The sequence below is a fragment of the Dunckerocampus dactyliophorus genome, chromosome 18, assembly GCF_027744805.1.
Source record: "Dunckerocampus dactyliophorus isolate RoL2022-P2 chromosome 18, RoL_Ddac_1.1, whole genome shotgun sequence".
Taxonomy (NCBI): domain Eukaryota; kingdom Metazoa; phylum Chordata; class Actinopteri; order Syngnathiformes; family Syngnathidae; genus Dunckerocampus; species Dunckerocampus dactyliophorus.
Window position 1 is genome coordinate 10198791 of NC_072836.1, and position 27906 is coordinate 10226696.

Genomic DNA, 27906 nt, shown 5'->3' on the forward strand with positions numbered 1-27906 from the left:
CTGGCATAAACAACTTGAATAAGATAGATTAGTTCATGCATGTGCACATGCACACACACACAACCTACAGTATGTGTCTTATAATTAATGCAATCATTTCCCCCACCGGTTATTTATTGTTTAAGCAGAGCTGTTGGATGAACTAAATGTTTTTAATATTTTTCGGACATGTTTACATCCTCATTTGCATGTTATCAAGTAATTGCTATGGTAGCCATTATAGACATCAATTCATATATTTCATGCAGTGTTTGAGAGAACGGCTCTTGTTGAAAATAATGTTTATACTGATGTGATGACATACTGTATGTAATGCGTTGGGCATGATAACACACGTTTTGCTTGTGTCACCATATACAGTACTGTACTATAGGCTACACTAATATTTACATAATGCTTTGCTGGATCGATGGCAACACATTGTGATTGGTATGTGAAAATGTACTTAATATATTCAAAACAGATGAATGTTTTATATGTCTTCGCTCAGTCCGTGAAAATCCGTTGACTGTTAGGGACATCTGGTGGCAGAGTAAACAAACGACAATAATAATTCAGTAAAAAATATTATTATTTAGCACAGGAGTTTTGTAAGCAAGGCACAGTTTGCCTTTAAACATATTAAGTTTGCAATGGGGGGTTTGAAAAGATATTTTACTCAAGGTGCGGTGTCTCCCTTGAGATCTCCCATCCTTTGAAATTTGAGTGTGCTGGCCTTGTTTGCATTGCATCACAAAGCAGAGCCAAAAGCAGAGCTTTCATACAGTAAGTTTAAACATTCCAAATATGTTGTTTTTCTGGATTTAAAAGTCCACTTAGCGTAATTGTGATAGTGATGCGTCGCCTGCAGGGAGCGCTAGCCTCCGCTTTTTCCTTTCAGTGTCCACTTTCTACCTGCTGTGGTTTCGCGTCATAGTACCGTAACAAGAGGAAACAAAAAAGGAAAGTCACTTTCAAAGTAAAAGTACTGCAAAGGGGTACAGGTACCGCTAAACATGATTCGACGCTCTTATCCTGTAAGAATCCACTTTTATTCCTATTTTATAAAAATGGATTTAGATGCCACGATGACAGTTAATTTGACCAAGATGCGTAGTGTTTTGTTTTCAGACAGTCTAGAAAGGTATTTTAATTTGAAACCAATAACCAGAAAAGGATGCACTTGACAGCCGACCACGTTTTCTTACCTCCCTTGAACTCACCACCTACAACAAGTTTGACAGCAGTTTCTTTTCTCTGCGTAGCAATACGCCGCTGGACTTTACTCCTGTGGACATAATTTTTATTCAGATTTTTATCATTTTACTTGATGAACGTGTCTCTGTTCTCTTGCTGGCTATGAGGACTTCTATGTGACCGTAGGTTTGGTCATTTTCCCCCCTCTTTTGTTGTTGGCTCAGGGTGGACCTTTTGAAACGTTGGTGTTGTTTTTTCTTCTTGTCCATCTGGGTTAAAAAAAAGGAATTTAAAGATGTCGAGGAGTGCGGAGGAGGTGAACAAGCTCACTGAAAGTACATACAAGGTGGGTACTTGGAAGCTGGGAGCACAACAGGTGCGCTTAAACCCACTCGTGTCCACAAAGTGTTCAACTCCTCCTGTCTGGAATGTATGTGTTGGACCAATGGCATACTCATAGATTTTTTTTCTTTCTTGTTTACTGCCTATAGTGTAAATAATATATGTTTAGTGGTCCCAGTATGTGCGGGTTACATGCTATTCATTGCTGGCTCAGGAGGAGCTGATCATCACAAGTTCCTTCAGACATACTGTCTGCGTTTTAGCTCATTGCTTTTGCTTTTAATCATTTCCTGCAATTTGGGTGTGGGTGTGTGAGCTTTACGTCCATGCATGGATACTGACGTACAAACAATACCTTGCTAATTGACATTATTACAGAGATAAGCTGTGACATTCTTCCTGGAACAACTGAATTAAGCAGAAACTCCTCCCACCAGTTATTGATGATATCTGCCACCACAGAATGATTTCAAATTTGCCACAAAGTAAAATGTTTTGCTCGCATATGCACGACACGTGCACTCACAAGGGAGACATATATAATGAATGCGATCGCTCCTCCTGTCAGTTATCAGTGATAACAGCCACCTTGCGTAGTCGAAACTAACACAGACTCAAAACTTGAATAACCTTGGTCTAGCTGCTTAAACACCCATTCCAAAGGTGCGGCATGCAGAGTTATCAATACAATAATTTCGCCAGTCTGAGGATCCTCACTCCATTCACTGTCCTCCCTCGTGACTTAGCGGTTCAAATTTCGCAGTGTCCCACTATCACGGCTTTTCAAAAATATCAATCCATCTATTTTCTGTACCGCTTATCCTCACTAGGTTTGGGAGCCTATCCCAGCTGTCTTGGGGCGAGAGGCGGGGTACACCATGGACTGGTCGCCAGCCTATTGCAATTTTCCAAAATATATTAAGAAATCATGCTGTTTCATGGTTGAATACAGCCTATTATTAGTGAAAAACATCAATCTTGAAGAACACAGTATGTATTTTTTGCTAAATTTAAGTATTTTCAAGCGCAAAAATGGCAAAATAAACTAAAATACATAGAATATATAAGCCGAGCAAGACACATTAAGAGACATTGTGAATGATATCTAATATTTTCCACTGGTCACAAGGTGTCAGTAATGTTGTTCTAATGTTCGGTGAGATACAAAAGCCAGACTTGATTGCGATGAAATATCAAATTCTTAATCATCCAAAATATGAGCTAAACAACAATAAAATGTGTCTCTCTCTTCTCTCATGTCCGATCACTCAGAATGTGATGGAACAGTTCAACCCAGGTCTAAGGAACCTGGTCAACCTGGGCAAGAACTACGAGAAATCTGTAGCTGGTGAGCAAATTGACTCTTGAAGATTACATACAAGCACTATTTAGAAGACAGTAAAATGCATGTATATGTGTGTCATGCTAAATAATGATGATAATGTTGTCATTTACCCAGCAATGGCCTTGGCAGGAAGATTGTATTTTGACGCCATGGCTAAAATCGGGGAGAGTGCAGCGGTGTCTCCTGTGTCCAGAGAATTAGGTATGTTTCCATGTGCAATAATACTCTACTAGCACTGCCTTTAATGGTTGTTTGCATCATTTGGGTCTCGGATGCCTCGGCAGACATACAGGATATATATTAGTAATTGCTGTATTGCTCATGCATGAATGGATTCACTTGGGTTACCTTCTAAAGGAAAGTTGATCTAATGTCAACAATAGTAAAGGTGTTGTGTTGTTATTGAGCCGTTTCACATTTAGTTGAACCCGCAGAATGAATCTCAAGTTGGGGAAAACATCTTTTGCAATACTGTTCCACTCCAGTCCTGTAGTTGGTGGTAATGAGATTGTAGTTCTATCTAACTTGTAGTAACGTAGTCTCCAGCCCTGCGCTTTCACACCTGAAGTGTAGGTAATACGACTTTTAAAACAAACCAAGAGCACCTGGCTTCTGCTACACTTGCATTAGCACTATAGCTTGCTTATTGTGTAACCACCATGTTTTGTCGGGCTAAGTCCCCAGGCTAAATGATGTCTGGTGGTGTGCTAACTTACTGTCACCAGTGGAACACTTTGCTTTAACCACTGTATGTTTCTCGACTCCCCTGCCGATAAGCAGAAAACTGCTAATTAAATTAGGTGGCACACACAATGGGAGGAGGCAGCGGGGGTGTCAGCCTCCTGGCACATCCACAGGGATGCATCACCGAAGAAATGAATCATTCACCACATTTAAATGGTGTTTATACATGTTGTTACCTGAAAGGAGACATATTATGCAATTATATTCACGCCACACTGTGCATCCAGACAGGAACGGATCACTGAGTGAAAACAATGTAATACACAAGGCACACCTACGTGTGGCGCTGTGAAAAGACACGCAGACGGAACCACATGACATACCAAACCGTAGACGAAGAAAGAACGCAAGCGCATAAGCCCGTCGTCTTCCGCTTTCCGAGGCTCATCTAGACTCACGAGAAGTGGAATTACTTCTGTGTGTCTTTTATAGAGTACAAGACAAGTAAATATCAGGAGAATGGCCACAGGGGTGAGTCATGTCACTCGAAATATTCAGACATTATGTTGGCTTGTCATCAGAGATACTTCTGGTCATGTGCCGGCAACGGGGTGGCGGTGGTTGGGTGACGTCATGGTCGTGTAAAACGACAAGCCAGCATTTTCAGATTGTCCCACTCTGGAAGCCGTTTTTCAAGGCACCCAGAATGCCATTTACGTGTGGATGAGAGGCTGAGACGGTAAAATACTTTGTCGTTTTGATCTGAAAACGTTTCTGTGTGGATAGCCCCTAAAAAAGCTGCTAGCTATCATAGTATCACCATGTCTGTTACGGTGGAAGCTTGGTTAGTGTCATTAATCCATTTTAGAAGGTTCGACTCAAACTGAAACGTAAGCTAACCGAATCAATTTGAATGCAAATCCAATGAATCTGTTCCGGAAACCCACAAATGTCAACACAAAACATTTTTTTTTACACTTTTACAATTACAAAACAATATGACTCACACAGTGTGTTAATAACAAAGACGCGCTAATCAGGAAATTTATGCGAACCGAGCCTAAATTTTTGCACACATTTTTGACAGTGTTGTGGGACTGTCTTAGTTGACAAGTCTCTTCAAGATTGTGTGGAAATCGGGAACAGTACCTTTGGATTGGCAGACCGGGGTAATGGTCCCTCTTTTCAAAACGAGTGACTGGAGGGTGTGTCATAACTACAGGGGGATCACACGCCTCAGCCTGCCTGGGAAAGTCTATTCCAGAGTGCTGGATCAAACGGTACGAGCATCAGTCAATCCCCAGCTACAGGAGGTGCAGTGTGGTTTTCGTCCTGGTCACGGAACCCTAGACTAGCTCTAAACCCTTAAAAAGTTACTGGAGGATGCATGAGAGTTTGCCAAAGCGGTCCACAAGTGTTATGTGGTCTTGGAAAAGGTATTCGACCATGTCCCTTGCGGGTGTCCTGTGGGGGGTGCTTCGGGAGTACGGGGTTGGTGGCACGCTGCAATGTGACCTTCGGTCCGTGTGCAATCAAAGCAAGAGTCTGGTTCCCACCCGTCACCTATGGTCATGACCGAAAGAACGAGATCACAAATACAAGCACCTGAAATGAGTTTCGGTCATCGGGTGGTGGGATTCACCCTAAGAGATATTGTGGGGAGTTTGGTCATTCAGGAGGCGCTCAGAGTAGAGCCACTGCTCCTTCACATTGACAGCAGCCAGTTGAGGTGGCTTGGGCATCTGGTCAGGATGCCTCCTGGGTACCTCCCTGGTGAGGTGTTTTGGTCATGCCAATCTGTGAGGAGGCCCTGGGGTAGACCTAACACATGCTGGAGGGACTATGTCTCACAGATGGCCTGGGAACACCTCAGGGTCTCCCCGGTGGAATTGGAAGAGGCGGCTGGAGACTGGGGGTCTGGATTTCCTTATTGAGACTGCTACCTCCGTGACCCGGACCCAGAAAAGAGGAAGAAAATGGAATGAAATTTTTGACGTAAACCGAAAAACACGCTAACGAGGACGTACATTAACCGAGGTTCCACTGTACATGCTTCGGTCAAAATACCCCATGAATCAAAAATAACAGCGCACATATAAACCCCTCTACTGCAGGTTGCTATAAAGCAGTCAGACGTGACGTGTAGGGCCATTTTAAGGAAGCTGTACAAGGGAGAAGGAGTGTGAGCAACATAGACAATCTATGCATCCAACAACAATGCAGCTCTGCTTAGCTTCTGGCTTTGACATGACAGTGGTTCAGTGTAGTAGTTGCTTGCCACTAAAGAAAATGCCAGATCATCACTGGTGTAGAAACTCATGAGGGCGATCTCATGTTAATTAATCCTGTTGTTATGCCACAATAAACATTCAAAGATTAAAATGTGCTCTCAGACAGTAAGTAGGTTTGAAAGGGCAAAAAACTGCTCAATTCACCCAATTCCTCCATTTGTAACAATCACAGTTGTAAAATCCTATTTTAGGAAAAGAGGTGGAAATGAGGGGTGGATTGCAAACAAATTGCAGATTATAGTTTATCTTATCTGGACAGTTTCATATATGGTGCCATTGTGATGTCCTCGCTGAGTCACACTCACCTCTGACTTGTGGATGCACTTCACTCCTCCATGTAGGAGAGACAGACAAAGCTATCGGCTTTCACAACATACTGTATATGACTCACTAAGTGGGATTATGTGGCGTAAACATAAATCACCGACTGTCTTGTTTACTCTCATGCAATAGACTTGTAAACTGCAAATGCTTGTTTGTTGTTTGGTGCAGCAAATCCCTGTAATTAATTAGAATGTGACATGATTTCTAGACCGCATCAAAGCATCATGAATGAAGTATTCTGTACAAGAGAATAGAAAGTCTTATTACTTCCAAGCCTGCTCATGGATGCACTGAGTGCATCCCTGTCAGAAACCTGAGCGGCAGTGACGCGGAGCCGACCAGAAACAGGATACTCTTGAGAGATATTGGAGGACAGGTGTACCTTGTCCTCTTGCCGTCTTCGTTTAATTCCTTTGCTTCCCCCTCCTCTTCAGTCTCCTCCTCCTCTTCAGCAAGAGTTCAAATGTCAACAGTTCTTTCATTCAGACATTTCTACCTTGTTTTCCTCCCCCCAGGGCATACCCTGAATAAGAATCCATTACCAGTGTTGGTATTGTTGTAATGTTTGAAGTTGAGGTGAGGCTTTCTGATACCAGAAACAGAGATGCAGTGGAAACCAGTATGTTTCCTACAGGAAATTATGCAGAACAGAACAGAACAGAACAGAAATCATCTATTTAAATGTACAGTCAATGTTTAAAGTAACATTTTAACAGTCATAAAAGGAAGGAACCACGCCATTCTAAATAAATGACTCACCCTTTAATGCCTAAGGGATCATTAAAGGAAAACTGCACTTTTTTGGAATTTTGCCCACCATCCACAATCCTTATGTGAGATATCAACACATGTCTTTCTCTTTTCTGTGCGTTCTAAAGGTATAAAAACAGAAAAAAGAGTCAGCTCATTAATGCACGTAATGGGTCACACCTGTGCCGCCTACAGAGACTGCTATTAAAAGACCTCCAAAAACCTCCAACAATGTTTTATGGTTTTAGATACATGTTGTAAGAGGTACATTCATGATAACATGTAATACTTACAGTATTTTGGTTCTTTTAAGAATTACCGGAACTTCCTTCCTGGGCACATTGATTTCACATTGCAACGAACGCCTACACTTGGCATTAACTTTTCCAAACTCAAAAACAGACAGCAGCAGCAGTAGGTAATCAATACGGCAGTAACGTAGTTTGATAACAATGTAACAATGTTAATAATAATAATAATAACAATGTAGCTGTAGCTTGGTGAATATGCATGTCACATTATACTTTATGTAAATGGAGCGTTGTTGGCGCTGAGTTTTTCTCAGAAGTCTTTATGGGCGGAATAAGTGTTTCCCATTACGTGCATTCTTAGTTGCGTCATTTTAGCTGTTTTTATATCTTTACAACGCACAGAAAAGAGAAAGACATATGTGTTCATGTCTCACATAAGGATTGTGGATGATGGGCAAAATTCCCCCAAAAAGTGCAGTTTTCCTTTAAGGAAGTGGAAAGGGAGGTTTGCTGAAGACAGTTGACTTCACGCATTCTTAACTGCCATCCAAGTGTAAAAACAAGTGAACCACTGTCATTGCGTTCTCACCAATAAGTCTGGTGATGCGTAACGGATGCGATCGCACAGCTCACTTTATAGTGTACATTCATTACATTGGCATCTTATTGTTGCTTTAGCCGAGCAGCCAAGACGGATGCTACCACCACACAAACACAGTTGCCAAAGAAAATGATGGAGGTTCGACCTCTTGGCAGTTTGTGTGACTTCAGCTGCATTTAAAGGGTGTATTTTTAGTTTAACAGATTTTTAATCAAAACCCTACAACGCTAATCTCCCAGAAAAGCTTTCCTTCATTCACATGCATAAAAAAAACTAAGATTACTTTGTCCTTTCATGGTCCTTGTCCGTTCAGATGGCGTTTCTTTACATAATCCCAGCCTGTTTGCATTATGCGTCAGGTGGCTCTCACTCATGCCAGGATTATTTTGCCCACAGTCAAAAACTGTGGAAGGACTGTGGGCTGCTTTGCATGCTACCAGCACAATGTTGTTTTTAAAATCAGTCTAAAGGTGGGAGTTGTTTTTCTCCCTTTTTTTCTGTATTTGGAATATTTCTGTGTGTTAGCCCATGAATATGATATACTGTATATACTGTCTCACCAACACCAGTCGGTACATCCTTCACTTTTCAGCAACCACTTTTATCATATCTTCTGAAGGGACACTACTATATAAATTTAACTTGGAGTCGTCATTGTAGGGCTTGTGATACAGTATACTGTAGCTTTACTATCCACTGAAAATGACTCAACACCGGTGGTTGGAATTTGTTTCCCTAAATGAACAACGGCTACTCAGTGGTGGCAGCGCTCACTACCACCACTATGCTTGACAGTAGCCAAGACACAATTATCTTGCTACTGTCTTGTGCTGGCCGCTGTTTAGATAATAATGAATGTGTGTTGACTCATTTTCAGTGGATAGTAAATCTATACAAGCTGTACACTAACTATTCTACAAAATATTGAAGTTTCTTTTCAAAAGTATCATTACTGACAGGATTAAGAAATTATTTTGCAGTGGTTTTCAAATGCAACCTCACTAAAACCGTTATCAAAAGTGCTTGCTGTGTCTAGACATAATTCCAAACCCCATGCGTTGGCAAACAGGACCTTTTCCTCCGGCCTTATCTGGGTTTGGTTCGTTGGCTCATGGCAGCAGATATTGACATCATGACACACACACAGCTCTCACACCTGGCTCAACACCTGCTGCCTGGCAACATCCTCCAGAGGCTGCAACAACAATAAACAAACAAATGACTGGGAAAAAAAGGACATTTGCTTCACGGTGAAGTCACTCTAAACCAAGCCCACATTCCCTCCATTTACTGTAGCGTTGTTTCAATAGCAGCGAGTGAGACAGTCTCGTTATAACATACAAAGGTGCAGGAATCATGTTGAAAGACATTGCAGGGAGAGGCAGTGTTTACACTGTGGTGAACGACAGGTCATAGTGATCTATATGACATGTTTTCCAAACCTGCTGCCTAAAAACCTGACAAGGTCAAAACTTTAAGTTGAGGTGCACTTAAAACTTGCTTATTTAAAAAAAAAAAAAAAACATGTAAAAAGATAACTGTACAATGTTAAGTTCATTCAAAATAGTACCAAATAAAACCTTGCACAAAACATTTATGTCTGTGATAACAGAGGATTGGACACCGCATGACTTTTAGATATCAATACATAATTAAGGTTTTATTCACGTGGAGTAATTTGGCCACATAACTATAGCCTAGCTTGCTTTGCAGCTGGTGTGTGTTAGAAGCAAAACAGAGGCGTTCAAGGCACCTCCCGCGCTAACGGCAAACACGAAAGATTACAATTTTTATTGGATTTTCAAAGTTCCTGTCATTTCATCAATGTTATTTGTGTAACAGAAATTGTGGGTATATTTTGCAAACAGCACATCAATAATGACTTCCACTGCAAATCATTTAGCAGGATGCAATTACAATTAATATCAGAGCCGCTGAATAAAACCATGATATTTGTGTCAGGTTTTAGTGTATTTCTTTTCCACTATCCAGGATTAAATAATCAATCAAGAAACAACCAAATGTTGTTCAAGATTAATTTTATCATCGCTATACCTCAATAAAGTAGCAATTACAACCATGGAATTTCCATTTCACCCACAACTAACAATTTCAAAATATAAATAGAATAGAACATCCTTGTAAAGTTCTCTGCAAGTTTGGAGAACGTGAAAATATATATACTTCTGAAATGCTGGAGCACTGTAAAGGTTTTCCACCTCGATGAAACCACATCTGGGCTCAGGTAGAACTGACTAGCACTGCCATCCTGTCACATGTGACTGAACATGTTACCGTACTCCTTCAGTCAAAGTGTTTATTATATCAGCGAAGGTGCTGGGCTATGACCTTGGTTTCTATGGCAACTGTGTTGTTGGCTGTTCACTTCCTTTACGTCTGCCCAGAAAATGACCTAATGCTCTGTGAGTCTTGTGGCACAGGACACTTTTAGTTCACCCTGATTCTTAATTTTACATTTTACCAACATGTTTTAGGCTGCTTTTTGCTTCCAGCCTAAGTGTGAACAAAATGGAACTCACTCACTATTAGTCTGTGCATATTCAAGCAATAGAGAAGATAATTCAACCAAAGAAACCCTGCACACACACACACACACACACACCACTGTCCCTCCATGACTAACAGTCATCTGTGAAGTGTTAAAAAATGGTGTCTGTCAAGTGTAAATACACAAACACTTATCCAGACCACATACAATATGTCTGAAACAGACTCAAGTCAGCTGGCATGCCATCTGGATCTGGGTACTTTCAGGGTAATGTCCTTGGAGACATGGCTTTACTGTTTTAATAGGTATGTAATAATTCCTAATTCCACAACATTTTATTACATTTGAATTGCAATGTATTTTAGTTGATTAAACAGCTCTTTTTAATTCTGTGGTAGTGCAAAGTCCAAGAGAGCAATTTTAATTACAAGCTTTCAACTTGCATGCCTCATAATCCTAAAATGATCATTTTAGCGAAACGCATGCAGAGATGTGAAGTGGCAACGTGTGGCCGCCTGTCATCTAAGCTCTTTTTGATTAGCCGAACAGTTGGTGGTCCAGTTTTTCCGGTTCAGGCGCATGGATTTTATTTCCTTTTTCTTTAACCACAGCAATTCTTTTGTAACCTAATCAGGAACCGGCGACGTTTGACTCGCCTGTGGTTGAAATAAACAAGGAATTATTTTGCATCATTGTGTTATCAGTGTTTCTTTCAAAGGCCGTTTGAAAGACTGTATGATTGTTTGCTGCTTATCTGCCATTTATGCATCGTAATCCAGTCACACTGTGGTTTATCTTTCGTGGTCTCGTTTTCTCTCCTGGGCAGGGATGGTGCTGATGGGAATCTCAGAAGTCCACAGAAAAGTTATTTTTGAGTTGGAGGACAATGTGAGTGCAATTTTTGTGTTTCCTGAAAATTCCATTCCTACTTAATTATTGTCTTACCGGTTACCTCACCCAGTTCCACTCTCACTCTGTATAAAACATTGTGTTCACAAAATATTTCCAAACTCAAAACCTCAATTCACCAAGCACAATTTATGGGCTCATTAGTCATAGTCCCACCCTGTTTCCGTGCTGTACACCCCCACCTCTTGCAGGAGAGAAGTGGACTAAGGAGGAGAAAGATAAGTTTTATGTTGCATGAGTACCTGATAAGCTACTGACTGTCTGTGTGTAAATGTCCTGTCTCGGTCTTTACGGTGAGTCCCATAAACCTGCTTGAGATGACCCTTCCTGTAAATCACTCAGGTTGGCCAGTTATCTTCAAAAAGTTAGTCCCTGAAAGAATTAATGCACAAACAATTCCTCTGTTAAAAACAGCTTTCAAAAACTGCTTGTTATGTAGACTGAACATACAGTGGACGCAATATTAGGTGGTTTTCTATGCACTGAACGCATCAGTCAGAATGGGACACACTAACAAAGAAAAACACTGGAGGAGAACGAGGGTCTCCTGTATTTACGTCTGCGTATGTGACTGACAAAAACGAGACAAATTTTATTCAAAAGGAGACTGAGGCCAGGAAGAAAATGAAAAGTGGAGACTGTTGAGAATACTGCTGCAACATCCACAGCTAAGCCACAGAAGCAGCTTTGTCATTTTTAGCTATGTATCCTCATGAGTCTTCTCTTGAATAAAAACTTGAAAAAAGTGTTTAGTATTGTGATAATAATTTGCAGTAGTGTTCCAAATGCATGGCGTCATACTGGATAGTGTTTCTAGCATTTTGCTAACCTTCTCGTTTTAATGATGGGGCCAAATACTATGATGCTGAATTAACTGATTTCTTGGGTAATGTCTTAAAAGCACATAAACTTCAAATTCACACGATAAGATGTGTCCATAAATTATTCAAAGCAATGCCTCTACTATCAGAAGACTTAGCTTGATTTCAACCCAAAGCATCTTAGGTTTGTTTCTGCAAGCCAAACCCTCACTTAGTTCCTCCTTGTTAAATGCAAAACACAGGCCAAAAGTTGCGAGGACCTCCTCTGAGACATTGTTGCTCGCAGCATCAGTGAGTGGGCTGACTTGTTAATGGGATCCAGTTGGTGAGTCACAGCATCCATTTACGTCACAGAAATTGATGGAGGACACAACCGGACATCGAAGGAGGTTGGCATCCATGTTTACAAAGATCTTGGCGGTCAACTATTTATGGTTAACAAGAGGGTTGTTTATTTTTATTTTTTTTGGAACGATGTGCTCCACATGCTGCGTCGTAGCAAAGCGGCGGCGATGGCAGCTTTGCCACCCTCACACTAATGAGCGAAAGCTGCATCTGAAGAGGAAGAGGGAGAAGTCTGTGGGCATTCCCACGCTTTGTTTCTGACTCATTCAAAAGAGCAACCTTGAACCGAGCGCTCACCCCCGCACGCATGGACCATTACAGTCTAAATGTATTTCTCTTATTTAACGCAGTTTTTGTTTTAGTCAATGACAGGTGTTTTATCCTGCTGTTAAAGTTTCTAACTGTCCATGTGTCTCTCTTTTTCACCCCCACTCCATGCCACCTGAAGTTTAAAAGATTCCACAGGGAGATTATAGGAGAGCTGGAGAGAAAAACTGACATGGATGTCAAATACATGACAGTGAGTAGTAATAGTGTGTGTGCACACACGTGTGTGTGTGTGTGTGCGCGCGCGTGTGCGTGTGCGTGTGTGATTACCACAAACCTAAGAAATGTGCTTGGAAATGATGATGAGCAAGTATGGTGGATTTGAATGAATGATTCAATTCCAATTTGAATGATGCAGTATCTGACAAGCTTGACGACTGTACACCGTTCACTCATTTCAGTAACAATTTTATTATCTTCTCTAAAGGGGAATACACTAGGTCCCCAACTTACGAACACCCGACTAGTGAAAATTTGCAGATACGAACAGAAGCCGACTGGTCTATATTTTATTTTATTTTGCCTTGTAGTAGCTCAATCAGTATTTATACTGCTACTGTACATGCTTGACCAGTAGAGGGCACTGTGACACTGCTAATGGGACCAACAGAGGCAGCGTTAAACCTAATGTGACCAACAGAGGAAGAGTTAGACGCTGGGGAGATAAAGCTAAATGGAAAGCTAAATTATACAACCCGGACAGAGCGTGTGATTAAAGTTTATGAAGAGTTAATAGGCCTGCTTAATTCTACACCACCCACAGAACACTACCTCTTTTAGAAGAGTCTAACCACGACGACGATTTGTCCTTTTTTCAATAACTCCTAAAAAACAAATACAATAAAAAGTACATAGAAAATTATAAATAGAAAAAAATTATAAAAAATACAAATTATAAAAAATATCCAATTCAGCTTGCGTTAAAAGCCAGTGCTAAAAACACACTTGTTTAAGTATGTTTTTAGCACTGATTTGAAACTCTCGACTGAAGTGGCAGCTCTAAGATTTGGGGGAACAGCATTCCAGAGCTTGGGACATTCTACTGTAAATGCTCTACCTCCTCTGGTTTTTAGCCTAGACCTGGGACACTCTAGTAGATGCTGATCACTGGACCTCAGAGCTCTGGCCGAATTGTGAACAAGCAGTTCTGATAAAGTGCCGTCAGCCCATGAAGAGTTTTAAAAACAAATAATGAGATCTTAAATTGAATTGTAAAAATAACAGGCAGCCATGGGAGAGAAGTGAATACAGGAGTGATGTGTTCGTGCTTTTTAGAGCCTGCAATCAGTTGAGAAGCCGCAACAGTTGTAGTCGGCGAGTGGAGGACTGTTCAAGGCCAAAGTACAGTAGATGGCGAGATGTGATCAAAGAATGTACAACTGTTTCCATCTGGTTTGGATGGAAAGTGTCTGAGCTGGAAAAAGGTATCTGTTTAAATGTATCTGTGTATATGTTTAAAGAATTATCAATAAAATTGACAATGCTTTTAACAGAGGCAACTAAATGGTCCACCTATTCAACATGAGACTGGTTAATATGTTTGCAATATTCTGTTTGTTTTTTTTAAAACAGTTCAAACGCAAAATGGATCTCAGTGTATCAAAAACAAACACAATGTACAACAAGTAGACACCGGTAGGGTAAACTGTCATCACATATTATCTGCAAGAAAATCATCTCACATTACAAATAAAGGTTTGCAAAAACACCCAACAACTAAGTGAAGCCATAACAGTGTGTTTAGAAAAAGACATATTTCCAATTTACAAAAACTAAAGTGCTCAAGAGCAGTCGGTAGTTTAGAGAACTAGGACTGCGCCCATATACTGTAGTGCAGTCAGGCTATAACCTATACTGTACTTGACTTCCAAACACTCTCTACAGAAACATGCACACACTCACAAACACTCCTTTACACACACTTTATCACACTGTTCTTAGTCTGGCCGGTTCAACTTCTTTCAACATGCAACTTTTATTCTGTCATCATTCAAGTACAAACGCTAATAAATCGCTCATAAATAAAATAATAACACCAGTAAATTCCCTTCAGGCCTTTACTACCATGTCGCTATGTGCCCTCTCTCACTTCCACTTTGTCACATTGACATAAGCCCTCAAATAGCTGTCCTCGGCGATGCCTGCCCATAACTAGGAGCTCGTAACCCACATTTTAGCTCGCAGTTCACAGCAAAATATCAGCTGAGAGAAGGCTTGCATCGCAAAAACAGTAGTTGAGACAGTTGTATGCCAAGGTATCACTGTATGAATGACAATAAAAAAAATACCTGCAGTGCACCAGTACCTTCGCTCTTCTTTCTGGAAATTCACTGCCGGCATACGCCGTGACAATTCATCTTACAATGACAGCAGATACAAATTACTTTGGTCTTGTCGAGAGACTTTGAAGCGAAACTTACGATTCAAAATACCCTTTTCTTTCTCAATTTCTGCACAATATTTGTCCCCTCTTCTAGCTCCACGTCAACTGCTACACCACTGTGTTTTCTCAAACTATGGTGTGGGCCGAGGGTCAAACGGGACGTGTGCAAGTTAATGGCACGTAAAAAAAAATAGCGCTATTAAAGGAAATGTCCGTTAATGCATTATTAACACGTTACCTTAGAACACTGCAATTTTTCTGGAGGAAAAACCTACATTTTTAAGTGTTAAGATGGTCTGTCTCTCTTCCATTATTAATTCCCTTTTTTCTTGCCATTTTTGTGGCAACAAATTACTTTCTCCATCCAGTACAATGCTGTTCAACTGATGTTAATGAGGGCATCTAGTACCACAGTGGGTTCGGAACACTGTTTTTATGCAGACAGGGGAGGTTGTAAGTGCTCCAGAACTTGCAACACACCAGTTGCACCAACTGCCAAGGCTTGATCAACCTCCATTTCTGTAGAACAGCTTTAAGTTGTTGACCCACTTTGCCTTTTTGTATCATGCTGAAATACACACTCTTTTTCAGTTTTGGGTTCCTGTAACCTTACTTTTTTTTTTATCTTCTGGCACTTTACCACTTACCTTACCTTACCTTTACCACTCTACCATTTCAAGCTATTCATTGGACTTGAAGGACTTGAATTTCAATACATAACTGGAAAAATCGCCGTCTTCTAAAACGTTTGACCGGTAGTGTATATATTTTTTTAAACCGAAAATCCCCAAATTTGTGGGGCCGTGAATGTTGAATTGTGGATGTGTGCTGTTCCGCTGTACTCAGTTTGGATGAATGAATGATTGACATATACACAAACATCTGAGTCATTGCTGAATTACTTCACTGTTTTAATTGTCGTTATTATTAATGCATACTAAAATTGCTACAACACGCATAAGAATGGATCTGTTTATTTTTTGGTGCACCAGCCATGTTTTTTTTACTTTAGCTTCTTCAAATTGATTTGTGAGTAATCCTTGTGCCCAAACCCCCAAAGGTAGTGTGCGGTGTAGAGTAATTATCAGCAATCTGCTCAAACAACACTGCCCAGAAACGTGCTCGTGCTTAATTCTTGATGCATAACAAGATTCTGGCAAACGCTAAGTTCACCATGGATGTTTTATTCCCTTTCATTCCAGGCCACATTTAAGAGATACCAGATGGAGCACAAGATGAAGCAGGACTCTTTGGAGAAATCCCATGCAGAACTGAAGAAGCTGAGGAGAAAGAGCCAAGGCAAGAATGCCAACAAGTATGAGAACAAAGAGAGCGAGGTGAGATGGATGCAGACACGCCTGCGGACACCTGACACACTCATGGATGCTCACACAGGTCTATTCATATTTGCCAAGCTATAATTACGCATTCAGACACCTGAGCCACATCATTTTCAAATTGGTGTGGCAGTATTTGGGGACAAAAGGTCGATCATACAAGCATTTGATCTAGCACGCAGCAACTGGCCCTGGCACTGCCTCTCACCCAAAGTCAGCTGGGATTGGCTGCAGCTCATTTGTGACATTAGAATATAAGCTGTACATAATGAGTCAATATTTGCACTTAATTGTGTGCTCTTAGATGCAACCACTGCAGTGATGTGCTTCATACATTTTGAAAGGTCCAGCGCTTATGTACAGTAGCCTTGTAAGCATCAATCGATTGACTCGGGCCGCCTGCTGACCTGACTAGATGAGTGTGCTTGTGAAACTTTTTGAGAGTTGTATGTGTTCTGTCAACAGTACTACTGCAGCCTGGTGGGTTGAATAACCTCAGTGACACAAACGCAATAGAGAAAACACAGACTTTATCCTTGTGGTATGTGATTCATCAGTGACGAGAGAAAACAATATGGATTATGGTAATGATAATATTGAGTTTCTGGCTGAGGCAAGGCTCACTCACTTTCTTAGATACCATCAACAGACTGTCACAGGTCACCCATAGCAACAGGCTTGTTGTAATGTTGACAGGTGAATAGGCTTTGTTTTTGTATGACAGATAATGGCTATTACTGACAAAATGGCATTTCACGCGCCTCCATTTTTCCCTCACCCACGGAATTGTGGAATTATGCCGCCCACCTTCCATAGTTGTGAAGGTGTCTTGTCTTTATTGGCATAAAACACAAGTCGGCAATCCTCCAAATCTGAAATGAATTACATGCTTGAAAGTTATGTGATACAATGCTAGTGTGTAATTAATGTGTAAAGGTGATGCTTTTTGCTATGTATCACGTCACACTAAGCCAGTTGGCAAAATGTGCTACTAGAAATCACATACAGGTATATCAATACAGCCTAAGTTCCTGAAGTGGGTATGCCTGCACCTCATGTGTCGTGCAGGGAGTACAGTGCGTTATATGAGCAAATAAGTCAGTCTGATGTCTTTGAACGCACCATAGTTGTGTGCCGTGTGACGCAGATTGAGATTTACGGTGTATGACTTTCTCCAACGTGTATATTCTATTCTTCCTTTCATCTCATTCTTGTTCACAAATGTTAATGTGCTTAAATGTATGAGGTGAGGCTTGTTAGCTCTGTGCTGAGTGCAAGTGTGCAATTTGTTTGGTGTATAATCTCATGCTATTTGAGCTCATATCTTCCATTTAGTAGGGGTGTCAAACCATGACGAGATTTCTCGTTCAGAGAAAAATTGCCTCGTGATAATAAATATATAAATTAATCACAAAAATGAACTGGATCATTTTGCCCGCATCCATATATTGCCATGTGCATGCGTAGGAGGTTGACAATGCTACTGTATATGCAGAATTGTAAATTAAACAAGCACCCCCACACAAGCACCCCCCCACACAATTTTTGTGAATAAGTTGAGCGGAGGGTGCGTTTTGATGCTGAGTAATTCAAAAGGGAGACTGGAGCTGTTAGCTTTAGCCATGCACTGCTGATGAATAAACAAGCTCAATAATGTGAGGACGCTAACTTTGGATCTGTCTCTATTGTTTCATTGTCATTTTTATTGGCTACACAGTGCTCCCTAGCCTGTGTAACCTTTGCGATGGACTGGCTTCCAGTCCGGTGTGTAACCCAGCCTCTCGCCCGAAGTCAGCTGGGATAGGCATACCAGTTACCCCCGCGACCCAAATGAGGATAAGCGGCATAGAAAACGGATGGATGTTACGTTTGTATGTAACATTAGTTGCATTGTTTTATTTATTATTCTTTGCATGCCATGTTGTTGCAGACCACAGCAAAACACAGCAAAAAAGCACAAAGATCACAGACCACCACACCTTGTCATCGCTTGTTATAAATAATGTTTTAAAACAGCGACTACAGCGCATATGAGCCAGTTAATTTTACACCGCCCTGCCACTCATCTGGTGTACATTCATGAAGGGACAAGGGATTAAGAAAGACATGCTTCTGTAAAGATTCTCTTTTTCAAAATAATCAATTCTTTAATCATATAATAATTAATTAACTATACCAAACTAAGGTGTTGTATTGTGTGCTTATTGTGGTTTATGTTTTTTAAGTGTGCAGTAGTAGGGGGGGTCACTTCAGGTCACATGTCTGAAGGTGTACAGTAGTGTGAAAAGCTTGGGAAAGCACTGACATACACTATCAGTCATCATATTATAAGTTAACTTTGTATTTTCATGTGTTACTGACACATAGTCAACCCAGCACTAACATGTCTAATGTTACTTGAAAAAATAATACGGGAATTGATAGTGTTACATTGTGTGAGAGCTTGTCCCATGGGGTAATTACTGGAAGTTGCCAAAAAGATCGAGAGGCACCTGGTTTTGTTGCTAGTATTGCTGTTTTTCAACTTATCAGCTGGTGATTTATTAACAAGGAATTCCCATTATCACTTCTAGCCTATTATCACGTCAGATATGATAGCAGTAACCTGACGGGGTCATTTGAGGGTCTCCTGGTATTAAAAGCATGAAGCTCTGTTGGAGCAAACACCTCTTCAGCTGAGACGTTATTAGGTGTTATTGGGTGGCCGCCGCCAGTGTATGAAGAAGCTGTTATTAGAGCAAAGATGTCCTATACATTGAGGCTGTCTAAAAACATACAATGACATGCTGTACAGGCAGAACAGATGCATGACAATGTGAAACAAAAGACGAAGGCCCATCTGCGCTATTGTGTGCGTGTACATGCGTACATTCGAGCACAGGTCCTATAAGTGTCGCCTGCTGTTGTAGATAAGACACTGTCTGTGTCCTGCCCCCTTTGTCCGTCCTTTCACTTGCGAAAACATTCTGTCCAAAAACTCCTCTGCTAGAATGAGATTAGAACGTTAAAAAAAGAAACCTCAGTCCTTTCAAATCTCTTCATCTTGAGTGCTTAGGTAATTGCTTTTCAGACCTTATGGGCAGCAAGATAAGACAATGTGAGGCTCAATTCTCACTTAACATTGTAAGATGTTGCAGAAGAAGGTCTGCTTTTTACTCAAGATGCGTGATTGTGAAGTACGTAGTTGGGAGGATTTCTTTGTGACGCACCTGTGGATGCATGTTTATGTTTGTGTGTCCTCAGTGCGTGGAGACGCTGACGAACCGCCAAATGGACATGCAGCTGTTCATCGCGGACGGTTGCAAAGAGGCTCTGCTGGAGGAGAAACGACGCTTCTGTTTCCTGGTGGACAAACACTGCATGTTTTCCTACCAGATCGCATCGTTTCATGACAAGGTTGCACCACAAACCTGCTGTCATTTTAAAATGTTGCAGTGGGACTGCTATCACTTGACTGAACACGCTACTGTCTTATTAGTGAATGCCAAATGAAAGACAAGTCTCAACTCATTGCCTTTGAAAGACATTACAGTATTACCTAAAATGTTCTTGTATTGGACATATTTATTGGGACAGGTGTACTTTGTGTCGCATGAGTGTATGACACCCATCATGGTTAACACACCATACAACTTTGCCTGCACAGGCCAGAGACACGCTGATGGCAAGGCTGAACAGCTGGCAGGACCAGTGTAACGACGCCACGGACATGCCTGAAAACATCTTGACCATGATCGAGGGACTGCGCACACCCATCTCCATAACGCCGCTGCCCTCTCCCACCCCCTCGCGACATAGTTTGGTACGAAGGGGTTAGATGCAGGCCTCAAAAAAGATCAGATCTTTGATCTGCTTGTGTGAAGGAACAAGTTCAATGGCTTCTTTCAAACTTGAGCAGTACATCACTTTTTCCCCAGCCGGAGGAGATGTTTGAGATTTTTGTGGACTTTGTAGCTTTTTGAGTACACATTTCACATTTCAGCAACCATTGACCAATGCTATACAAATACAATACTATATAAATGAAACTTGAATATACTTTAGAGCAGGGGTGCTCACTCTTTTTCAGCCTGCAAGCTACTTTTAAAATGGCCGAGTCCCAAAGATCTACCTCCTACTATAAATGTAGAAAATATATATTTACTGTCTTGATAAATATAATTGTACATGTCGGGGTGCACACACTTTTTTCAGCATGCAAGCTATAAGTCAACGTGATCTATCTCTTGCTATAAAACATATATATATAAAAAACAATATATATATTGATCCTCCGTCCTCCAGTGATCGCGTTGAAGCGTCCTTGGGCAAGATACTGAACCCCAGTTGCTCCTGATCCCACGCCATCAGTAGGTAAATGTGGTAGCAGTGTCAAAGCGCTTTGAGTGCCTTGGAGGTGGAAAAGAGCTATACAAGTGAAGACCATTTACTCACGTTAGACAATTCTACAGACCCAAATAGACACTGCTTCTATTTACCTTTTAGCTTCTGATGCTACAAAACCATAACTACTACTTTTTTGTGATTCATTTAAATACTAATTGGCATGCTAACATTTGCGTCATTGTGTGTGTGTCACAGAACATCATGGCTCCACCCGCGCCATCTCAGAAGGCTCATATCAGCCCTCTAGTGAACATGTTCACTCCTGAGAACAAAACAACCAGCATAACCACAACTAGCAACAACAACATAGGTAAGTATACATATGCTACCAGTGAACTTTTTTTCATTTATTGATGAACCCCCCCCCTTTTGCTAGACCATGACAGCAACGGAGAGAACAATCTGGCCAGGTCAGTGTCTGTGGCCACGGGCCTGAACAACGTAGTGAAGAGGCAGCGTGTGCGCACCATCTTCCCCCACACGGCCGGCAACAACAACACTCTGCTCAGCTTTGACGAGGGAGACGTCATCATCCTGCTCATACCGGAGGAGAAAGATGGCTGGATGTACGGCGAAATGGAGAAGAATGGAAAGTGAGTGATTGTTAGGCTAATAGTCTGCTTGTAATGTTGCTCATGCACACAGCTAGATGTTTTGGATAGTCGATAAGGAAGTAATGAATGACGTAAGGGTGGGAAGTACAGAGTGGACTGAGACACAAAAAAAACACCTGCTGTCCCACACGAACATATTCTCCCAGGTTTAAATGTGGGTTTAATTCAAATCCTGATCTGATCCGTATTGCCATCAGGGCAGATTACTGTGAAGGGGGGAAATGATCAAGGTTTGGAAGAAGTCATTTCCTCGTATTCCATTGTGCTTATCAGAGCGCACCTTCTGACGAAGGTTTGGCTTGCAGACATTGTGATCTCTCGCTGTGTTGCTCCTTTGTCATCAGCTGTGATAATGTAACTGGGCAAGTCAACACAAACATGCAATGAGAAAGTAATCTTCAAAAGACAGATGCATTTGAAACACATTTGAGACTTTCTAAAGGCCACGTCCTTGACGACCAGGACCATTTTTTTATAAACCGAACAGCTGCCCAGGTCACAATAATGGTGGACATGAGAACATGTGTTTGCAGTGGAAAACTCCCACATAAGTCAACAGAAGCTACTATTAACATGGGTGCAATTTGAAGGAGGAAGTATTTTCATGTTGTGTGCAAATATTGACACATATGGAGGGAGGAGTCCTTTGGTTTCATGCAGAGAAATGAAAGGGTGAACAGGAACAATGGCGGAATAGTAAGTGGCAAAGCTAAATGATTTCTAACAAGGAGACTAGTAGTTTTGTTGTTGCCATGGTGACCACAGATTGCCTGCTTTGATCCAAGTGTGAGGTGGGGCAGCAGCTTCATAAACATCAAGAAAAGCATCCTTTTCAAATCTGCTAAGCTAACCTCAGTTGTGTTTTAAAGAAAGAATGAGTGTATTTTTATTTCCTACGGTGAGGCAGTAAACAGAGTATGGAGTGAGCAGAAAAGATCAAATATGTTCCAGAAAATTAGGGTTCCAGTTAGTAGGGGAGGTCGTCCCAGGTTTATTATATTCTCTCAGGGATGTTAACTGTGCCACACTTTGAAAGCCTTGATCTATATCAGGAGTGTCCAAAGTGCGGCCCGCAGCTTGTTTTTCATTGGCCGGCGGCACATTGGATAAATAAAATTAAACAAAAAGAAACAGCAAAAATTCGAAAAGTAGAGTTAAAAAAAAAAAAAAAGCAAAATGTAAATAGAAAGAAGTTGCAATGTTGATACTAATAACTAATAATAAAAATAAAGTTTTATTTTTTATCTTGTTACAAGATATAAAAATATCTTAGTGGCCCCCCGTGTCCTTTGATTTTCAGTATGCGGCCCTTGATCGAAAAGGTTTTTGACACCCCTGATCAAACTATTGGTGGACCAGCTAGCATTGCTGCACAGTTGTGTAGGGATGAGATTGATCATTTCTATTTTGGCTTCTTCTAGGAGGGGCTGGTTCCCTTCATCGTACTGCCGTGCTTTCTCTGAGCCCCTCGTGAACAACAACAGGTAAGGAGACTCCAGCTCACGCACACACAAGTTAACAGGTTTCACATTACATGCTGCTATATTGTTCCCTATTAGAGTGATAAGCTACCTTACCCTGTCGGGGGGCTCTCCCCTTCCGTGACCTTTGATTCTTATTGTCCTGAGTCACATTCCACTTGGGGCCTCCATCAACAGAGCAGGAGTGATTTTTTATAGAGCTTTACAAACCCAGTGGTAGATGAACGTGGATGCATAAAAAAGCAAAAATGATCAGCCTCAACTTTTTGTCCTTCTTGCAGTGTGTCAGCGGCCCCGTATCGCAGCAGGAGCGTGGTCAACCTGCACCACCAGGACACGGAAACAGATGAGGCGACCATGATCCTCCCTCCAGAGGACTACTGCGACAGCCCGCGGCGCGGCGCCGTCAAGACCAACACGCCCTCCACAACAACCACCACAAGCAGCAGCGTCATCACCACCAATAATCACCACTCCCAGCATTCTCCCACCCCCTCCGCCATCTCCTCTTCCTCATCCGATCACCACACGGTCAGTCACAGTGGGTGGGGGAGTTGGGCTAATTGTATTTTTCTTGATATTTGCGCATAAATATGGTTAAAATATTGTAGTTTTTAGCCACTGAATTTCTTCCAATAGCGGTCTCTGTTCTAAAAGACATGATGTTCTAATTAATACACCACACACACTATTAATTCAAAACACAGTAGACCTGGCATCTGTAAAGCTGAAGGGTACTGTGTAGGTTTGCACAAAGCATATATCATTTTATGTGAGAAACAATAGTTTTTATTTTTATAATAAAGCTTGTATACTGTATAAAGAATGCTCCATCTCGATAGAGACCAGATATTCTCTGCAGTTGAGTAAATGAATGCCTTAAAATATGATATTTTTGGACCAGGAAAATATAAACACAGGCACTTCCTTTTTTAACAATACTAATGAAGGCCTCACCCAGTTTTTGTGTCCTTGCAATGACTTTGGCAGGCAATAGTCTCGAGATGTCACACACTCACAGTTCCTTGTGAGTTGAGATTTTTTTTTCCCGGCTATTTTCTAGTTTCTACTGATTTTGGAATATTTTGCTCACACATGACATCATACAGTGGAACCTAGGTTAATGTCATGAATTTGTTCCAGAAGGTCTGACTCTAACCGAAACAGATGCTAACTGAATGAATTTTTCCCAAAAGAAATAATGTAAATCCAGCTAAAGCGAACATGTTTTTATTAGAGATGTCCGATATTATCGGCCCGATATTGCATTAAAATGTGATATCGGTAGACATTGGTATCGGATTTTGTCCCGATAATGAAAACCGATATTAAAAAAATGGTGTGTAGATGGACATTTTAATGTTCACATGGCCAGGATGACACCACCGTTTGTTCACATACATTGCAAGCCCACCCCCTTTGCGCTTTCCTCAGGCTCTTGTGTTCCTGGCTGCTCTGACTGTACTGAAGTCGGCTAGCTCCTCACGTTAGCCTCTGGGACGCTCGCTCTTAGCCATTCAGTGAAGCACAAATTTGAAAGTCTTGACGTTCATGCCAGCTTGTCGATCTTGGTGGTGAATTCACGTTTCCCATGATAATAGAAGGTACCGAAGGCTTGAATTTCCACTTCCTTGCTGGCTGCTTGACTTTCATCTTAGTCGCGGCGCTGTCGCCTCGATATCAGTGGTAAACAGGGAATCGATGGCGATGGCGGACGTCGCTCTCAAGGCACATAAAAATGTGCTTGAATAAACAAACAGAGCTGCTTGAAAGGCAGCCACTCATGGCGGCGGTGTTAATTCCATGACATACATACATATATACATACATAGATGCATAGATAGATAGATAATTTATTACTGTCCAAGAGAAATTTACATTTCCAGCAGCTCTGCAAAAATGGGTTCCCTTATTTTTAGGAGCGCAAAAGATAACCTCATCAAACCACCTCTCAAGTGTATAAAAAAAACATGAGTGACTAGTAGTAAACTAGCTTGCTCCTTCCATCCATCCATTTTCTAGATATGCCGCTTATCCTCACTAGTAGGAATGTAACAGTTCCTGGAAGTAAGCAACATAGTTGTTTGTTTTGTTTTTTTTTGCTTTTGTTTGTCACACTTAAATGTTTCAGATCATCAAACAAATGTAAATATTAGTAAATTACAACACAACTGAATACAAAAACTTTTATCAGTCTGTAAAAGGTTATAAAGCCATTTCTAAAGCTTTGGGACTCCAGCGAACCACAGTGAGAACCATTATCCACAAATGGCGAAAACATGGAACAGTGGTGAACCTTCCCAGGAGTGGCCAGCCAATCAAAATTACCGCAAGAGCACAGCAACAACTCAATTCCTGCACTTTTCTGCCAATTTGGTTGACAGGATGCCATAATATTCACCTCATCTGTCTGTTTTGAGGAGCACATAAAGACAAGCATCATTCAGCATGTGCGTTGTTTTGTTCCTCCCTCATTGACTAAATGTCGCCCAGTTACCGTACAGGTGAAGAAAACACCTGTGACTCTTGACTAAGCCTTTCTACGTGTCGAAAGGTTTAAATATCCAAATTGATAATAAGTCTCATGGGGTATCCTCAACAACATTGTGATGGACTTGCACATGTTCTTGTACTTCCATGGTCACAAACAATACAGATGACGCCTCACTTTTTCCACTGAGAGTGAGAGAGAGAGACAGATTACATTTTCATTAAATAAATCTGCTAAAATCAATCCTGTTATTATTATTTTGGCAACTAAATTGCCTTTTTTAGTGCTTTAGTGTACTCCAAAATGTACAAAATGTTACGAGCATGTGTGTCCTGGCAGAAATGTACACATTTTAGGTGTCATTTTGGGGGATTTCGGCTATTTCCAGTTTCTGTGTAATGTTCTAGTGCAAGTCATGTTGAAGTTTATCTGTAGAATATGCCATAGGCCAATAAAAAACGAGTTGTCACCCCACCCACAAATGGCCCCCAGGCCGCACTTTGGACACCCATATGCCTTTGAAGATTTGTTGAGTATCTATGGAGAAATGCAATACAAAATTACAATACAAAATTCCAGAATAGAGCTTCTTGGGACTACTTTTTCGTTTTACCAGCAAAGGAGAAAACAGGGCTTGGAGGAGGGGAGGGGGTGTGGTTACTCTGGAATGTACCCTCACTGGTTTGGTGATTCACGTCAAGAAAGATAAGCACTTACTAGAAAGTATGACAGAAAGAGAAACCGTCATTTGTCACATTCTGCATGCTGGGTTCATGAACACAAACCCCAGCTTCTCTGGCCTTTCCTGCCACCTTGTGGTCAGTACGCAATACTCCATCTACTTCATGACTAAACAGAAACTCTTCTAGATTAGTCTTCAGGTTTTATGCAAATCTATATTTTCTTCTAAGAGGTAATTGGATCCTACATCAACATAGCAAATTACAGCCTATTTTCATGAGATTTTACACGCGTGGAAACAATGCAATCTGGATTGAATCTGGATTAAACAATTTTCATATATATATATATATATATATATATATATATATATATATATATATATATATATATATATATATATTTAATAGGTTAATGATGTCATTGCTTGGGGAAAACAGGAAGTAGCACACAAACAAATCAACAAAGCTGTGTTGATGAAGACAGCACACAGCGGTGAGTTTTTTGTTTGTATGCTAAACAAACAAAAAAAACTATTTTCTGTATGTATTAAAAAAAAATCTGAATTAAAAAAAATATTATTTAAAATAAAATATTAATGACACAAATATCATAAATCGAAATCATCAAATATGCTTTATGTTGTATTTTATTATATTATGCTGATTTTTTAAAAATAAGTGTCCTGTATATGTTATGATAATAGACTTTAACTTAGGTGACAGATGCTCCTCTACTTTCACTGCAGTTTTAAAATAGAATGAATGGCAATTATACGTCGTGTGTGTGGTGTTTTTTTCATTCATAGGTTGTGACTCCATCTTGCACTACCAGACTTTCGAGATTCCGCATGCTGCCATGTGATGTGATGTGACACCACGTGTTGTCTTTCCCACAGACTGTAGCACAAAATGTTTTGGTTTTTTTTTCCTTTTTAAAAGATGCACAGCTAATGTTCACAAAATTCTTACGTGACATGTCATGTGACTTACGTTTCCTCTTCACAGGCAAACCAGCCTAACGGCATCTCAAGACCTACGCCTGCCTACCTGGCGTAAGTACGGTGTTATCAACTGTCTTTACACACACACACACACACACTGATCACTCCTCTGTGTCGCCCAGGGGAGGGAACCCGTTCTCCACAGTACGACTGCGACCCACAGTCACCAACGACCGCTCAGCACCGGTCATCTGATCTCCAGTCCTGCCTGCATCTCTTTGTTGGTGTGACTGGAAGCACACGGCACGCTGTCACATGGAAGTATTTACAGGACTGATGCTCCTATATTTTAACCATCTCTAAATATTTCTACATGTTGTTTGTGCTGGTGATCACCGAAAAAGGTCACATTCCAAACGTGTTTGTTGTTTTGGTCACCTTCAGAGCCACTGCCATTCTCTGTGATTAATCTGTGATTAGAGAAGCACACAGCACAACATTAGATACACCTGCGGACTCTAATAAGAGGCCCAATAAGGTTCACTTTTCATTGACACTGGCTTTAATGTGCAGTGGTACATAGTGTGTGTTGTTGTACATACGCACACGAGCGTTTAACAGTTTGTGTAGATGGAGGAGTTTGCCTTAACGACTGTTAAAGTGAATGTCGCATGTGCAGCGACACGATCATCATTGCAACGAGCATTTTAAGACTTTAGTGTTTGTATATCTTTTTATTTGTATTTTTGTCTTGGATGACACACTGTAGAATTTCATCATGTATGAAAAATAAAGGTTTATTTCTTCAATCCGCTGTTCAGTTTGGTAACCAAACGGCCTCTTTCATTCACATTTACTCCGTTTTCAACTTGTCTTTCTCTTCCTCACCTCCAGGGGGTGCTGTTAACCAGCTGC

General features: G+C 40.9%; 1 protein-coding gene across 1 annotated transcript; it reads left to right on the forward strand.

The window, feature by feature from the left end:
• The first annotated feature begins 1196 nt into the window (after window positions 1–1196).
• On the forward strand, window positions 1197–27810 carry baiap2l1b (BAR/IMD domain containing adaptor protein 2 like 1b). Its single transcript, XM_054760199.1, has 14 exons — window positions 1197–1522; window positions 2791–2866; window positions 2978–3064; window positions 11100–11161; window positions 12797–12868; window positions 16261–16395; window positions 19639–19791; window positions 20042–20197; window positions 20977–21091; window positions 21158–21374; window positions 22817–22879; window positions 23158–23407; window positions 27056–27102; window positions 27174–27810. Exons 1-14 carry the CDS (start codon window positions 1472–1474, stop codon window positions 27244–27246), a joined length of 1557 nt encoding a protein of 518 aa, XP_054616174.1. The 5' UTR covers window positions 1197–1471; the 3' UTR covers window positions 27247–27810.
• Window positions 27811–27906: the final 96 nt, after the last annotated feature.

Bases quoted from the DNA above. Each gene is read 5' to 3' on its own strand.
- baiap2l1b (XM_054760199.1), top strand. From the start codon at position 1,472: ATGTCGAGGAGTGCGGAGGAGGTGAACAAGCTCACTGAAAGTACATAC. The intron at 2,867-2,977 runs GTGAGCAAATTG...TCATTTACCCAG, and splicing joins CTACGAGAAATCTGTAGCTG to CAATGGCCTTGGCAGGAAGA. The intron at 21,375-22,816 runs GTGAGTGATTGT...GGCTTCTTCTAG, and splicing joins GAAATGGAGAAGAATGGAAA to GAGGGGCTGGTTCCCTTCAT.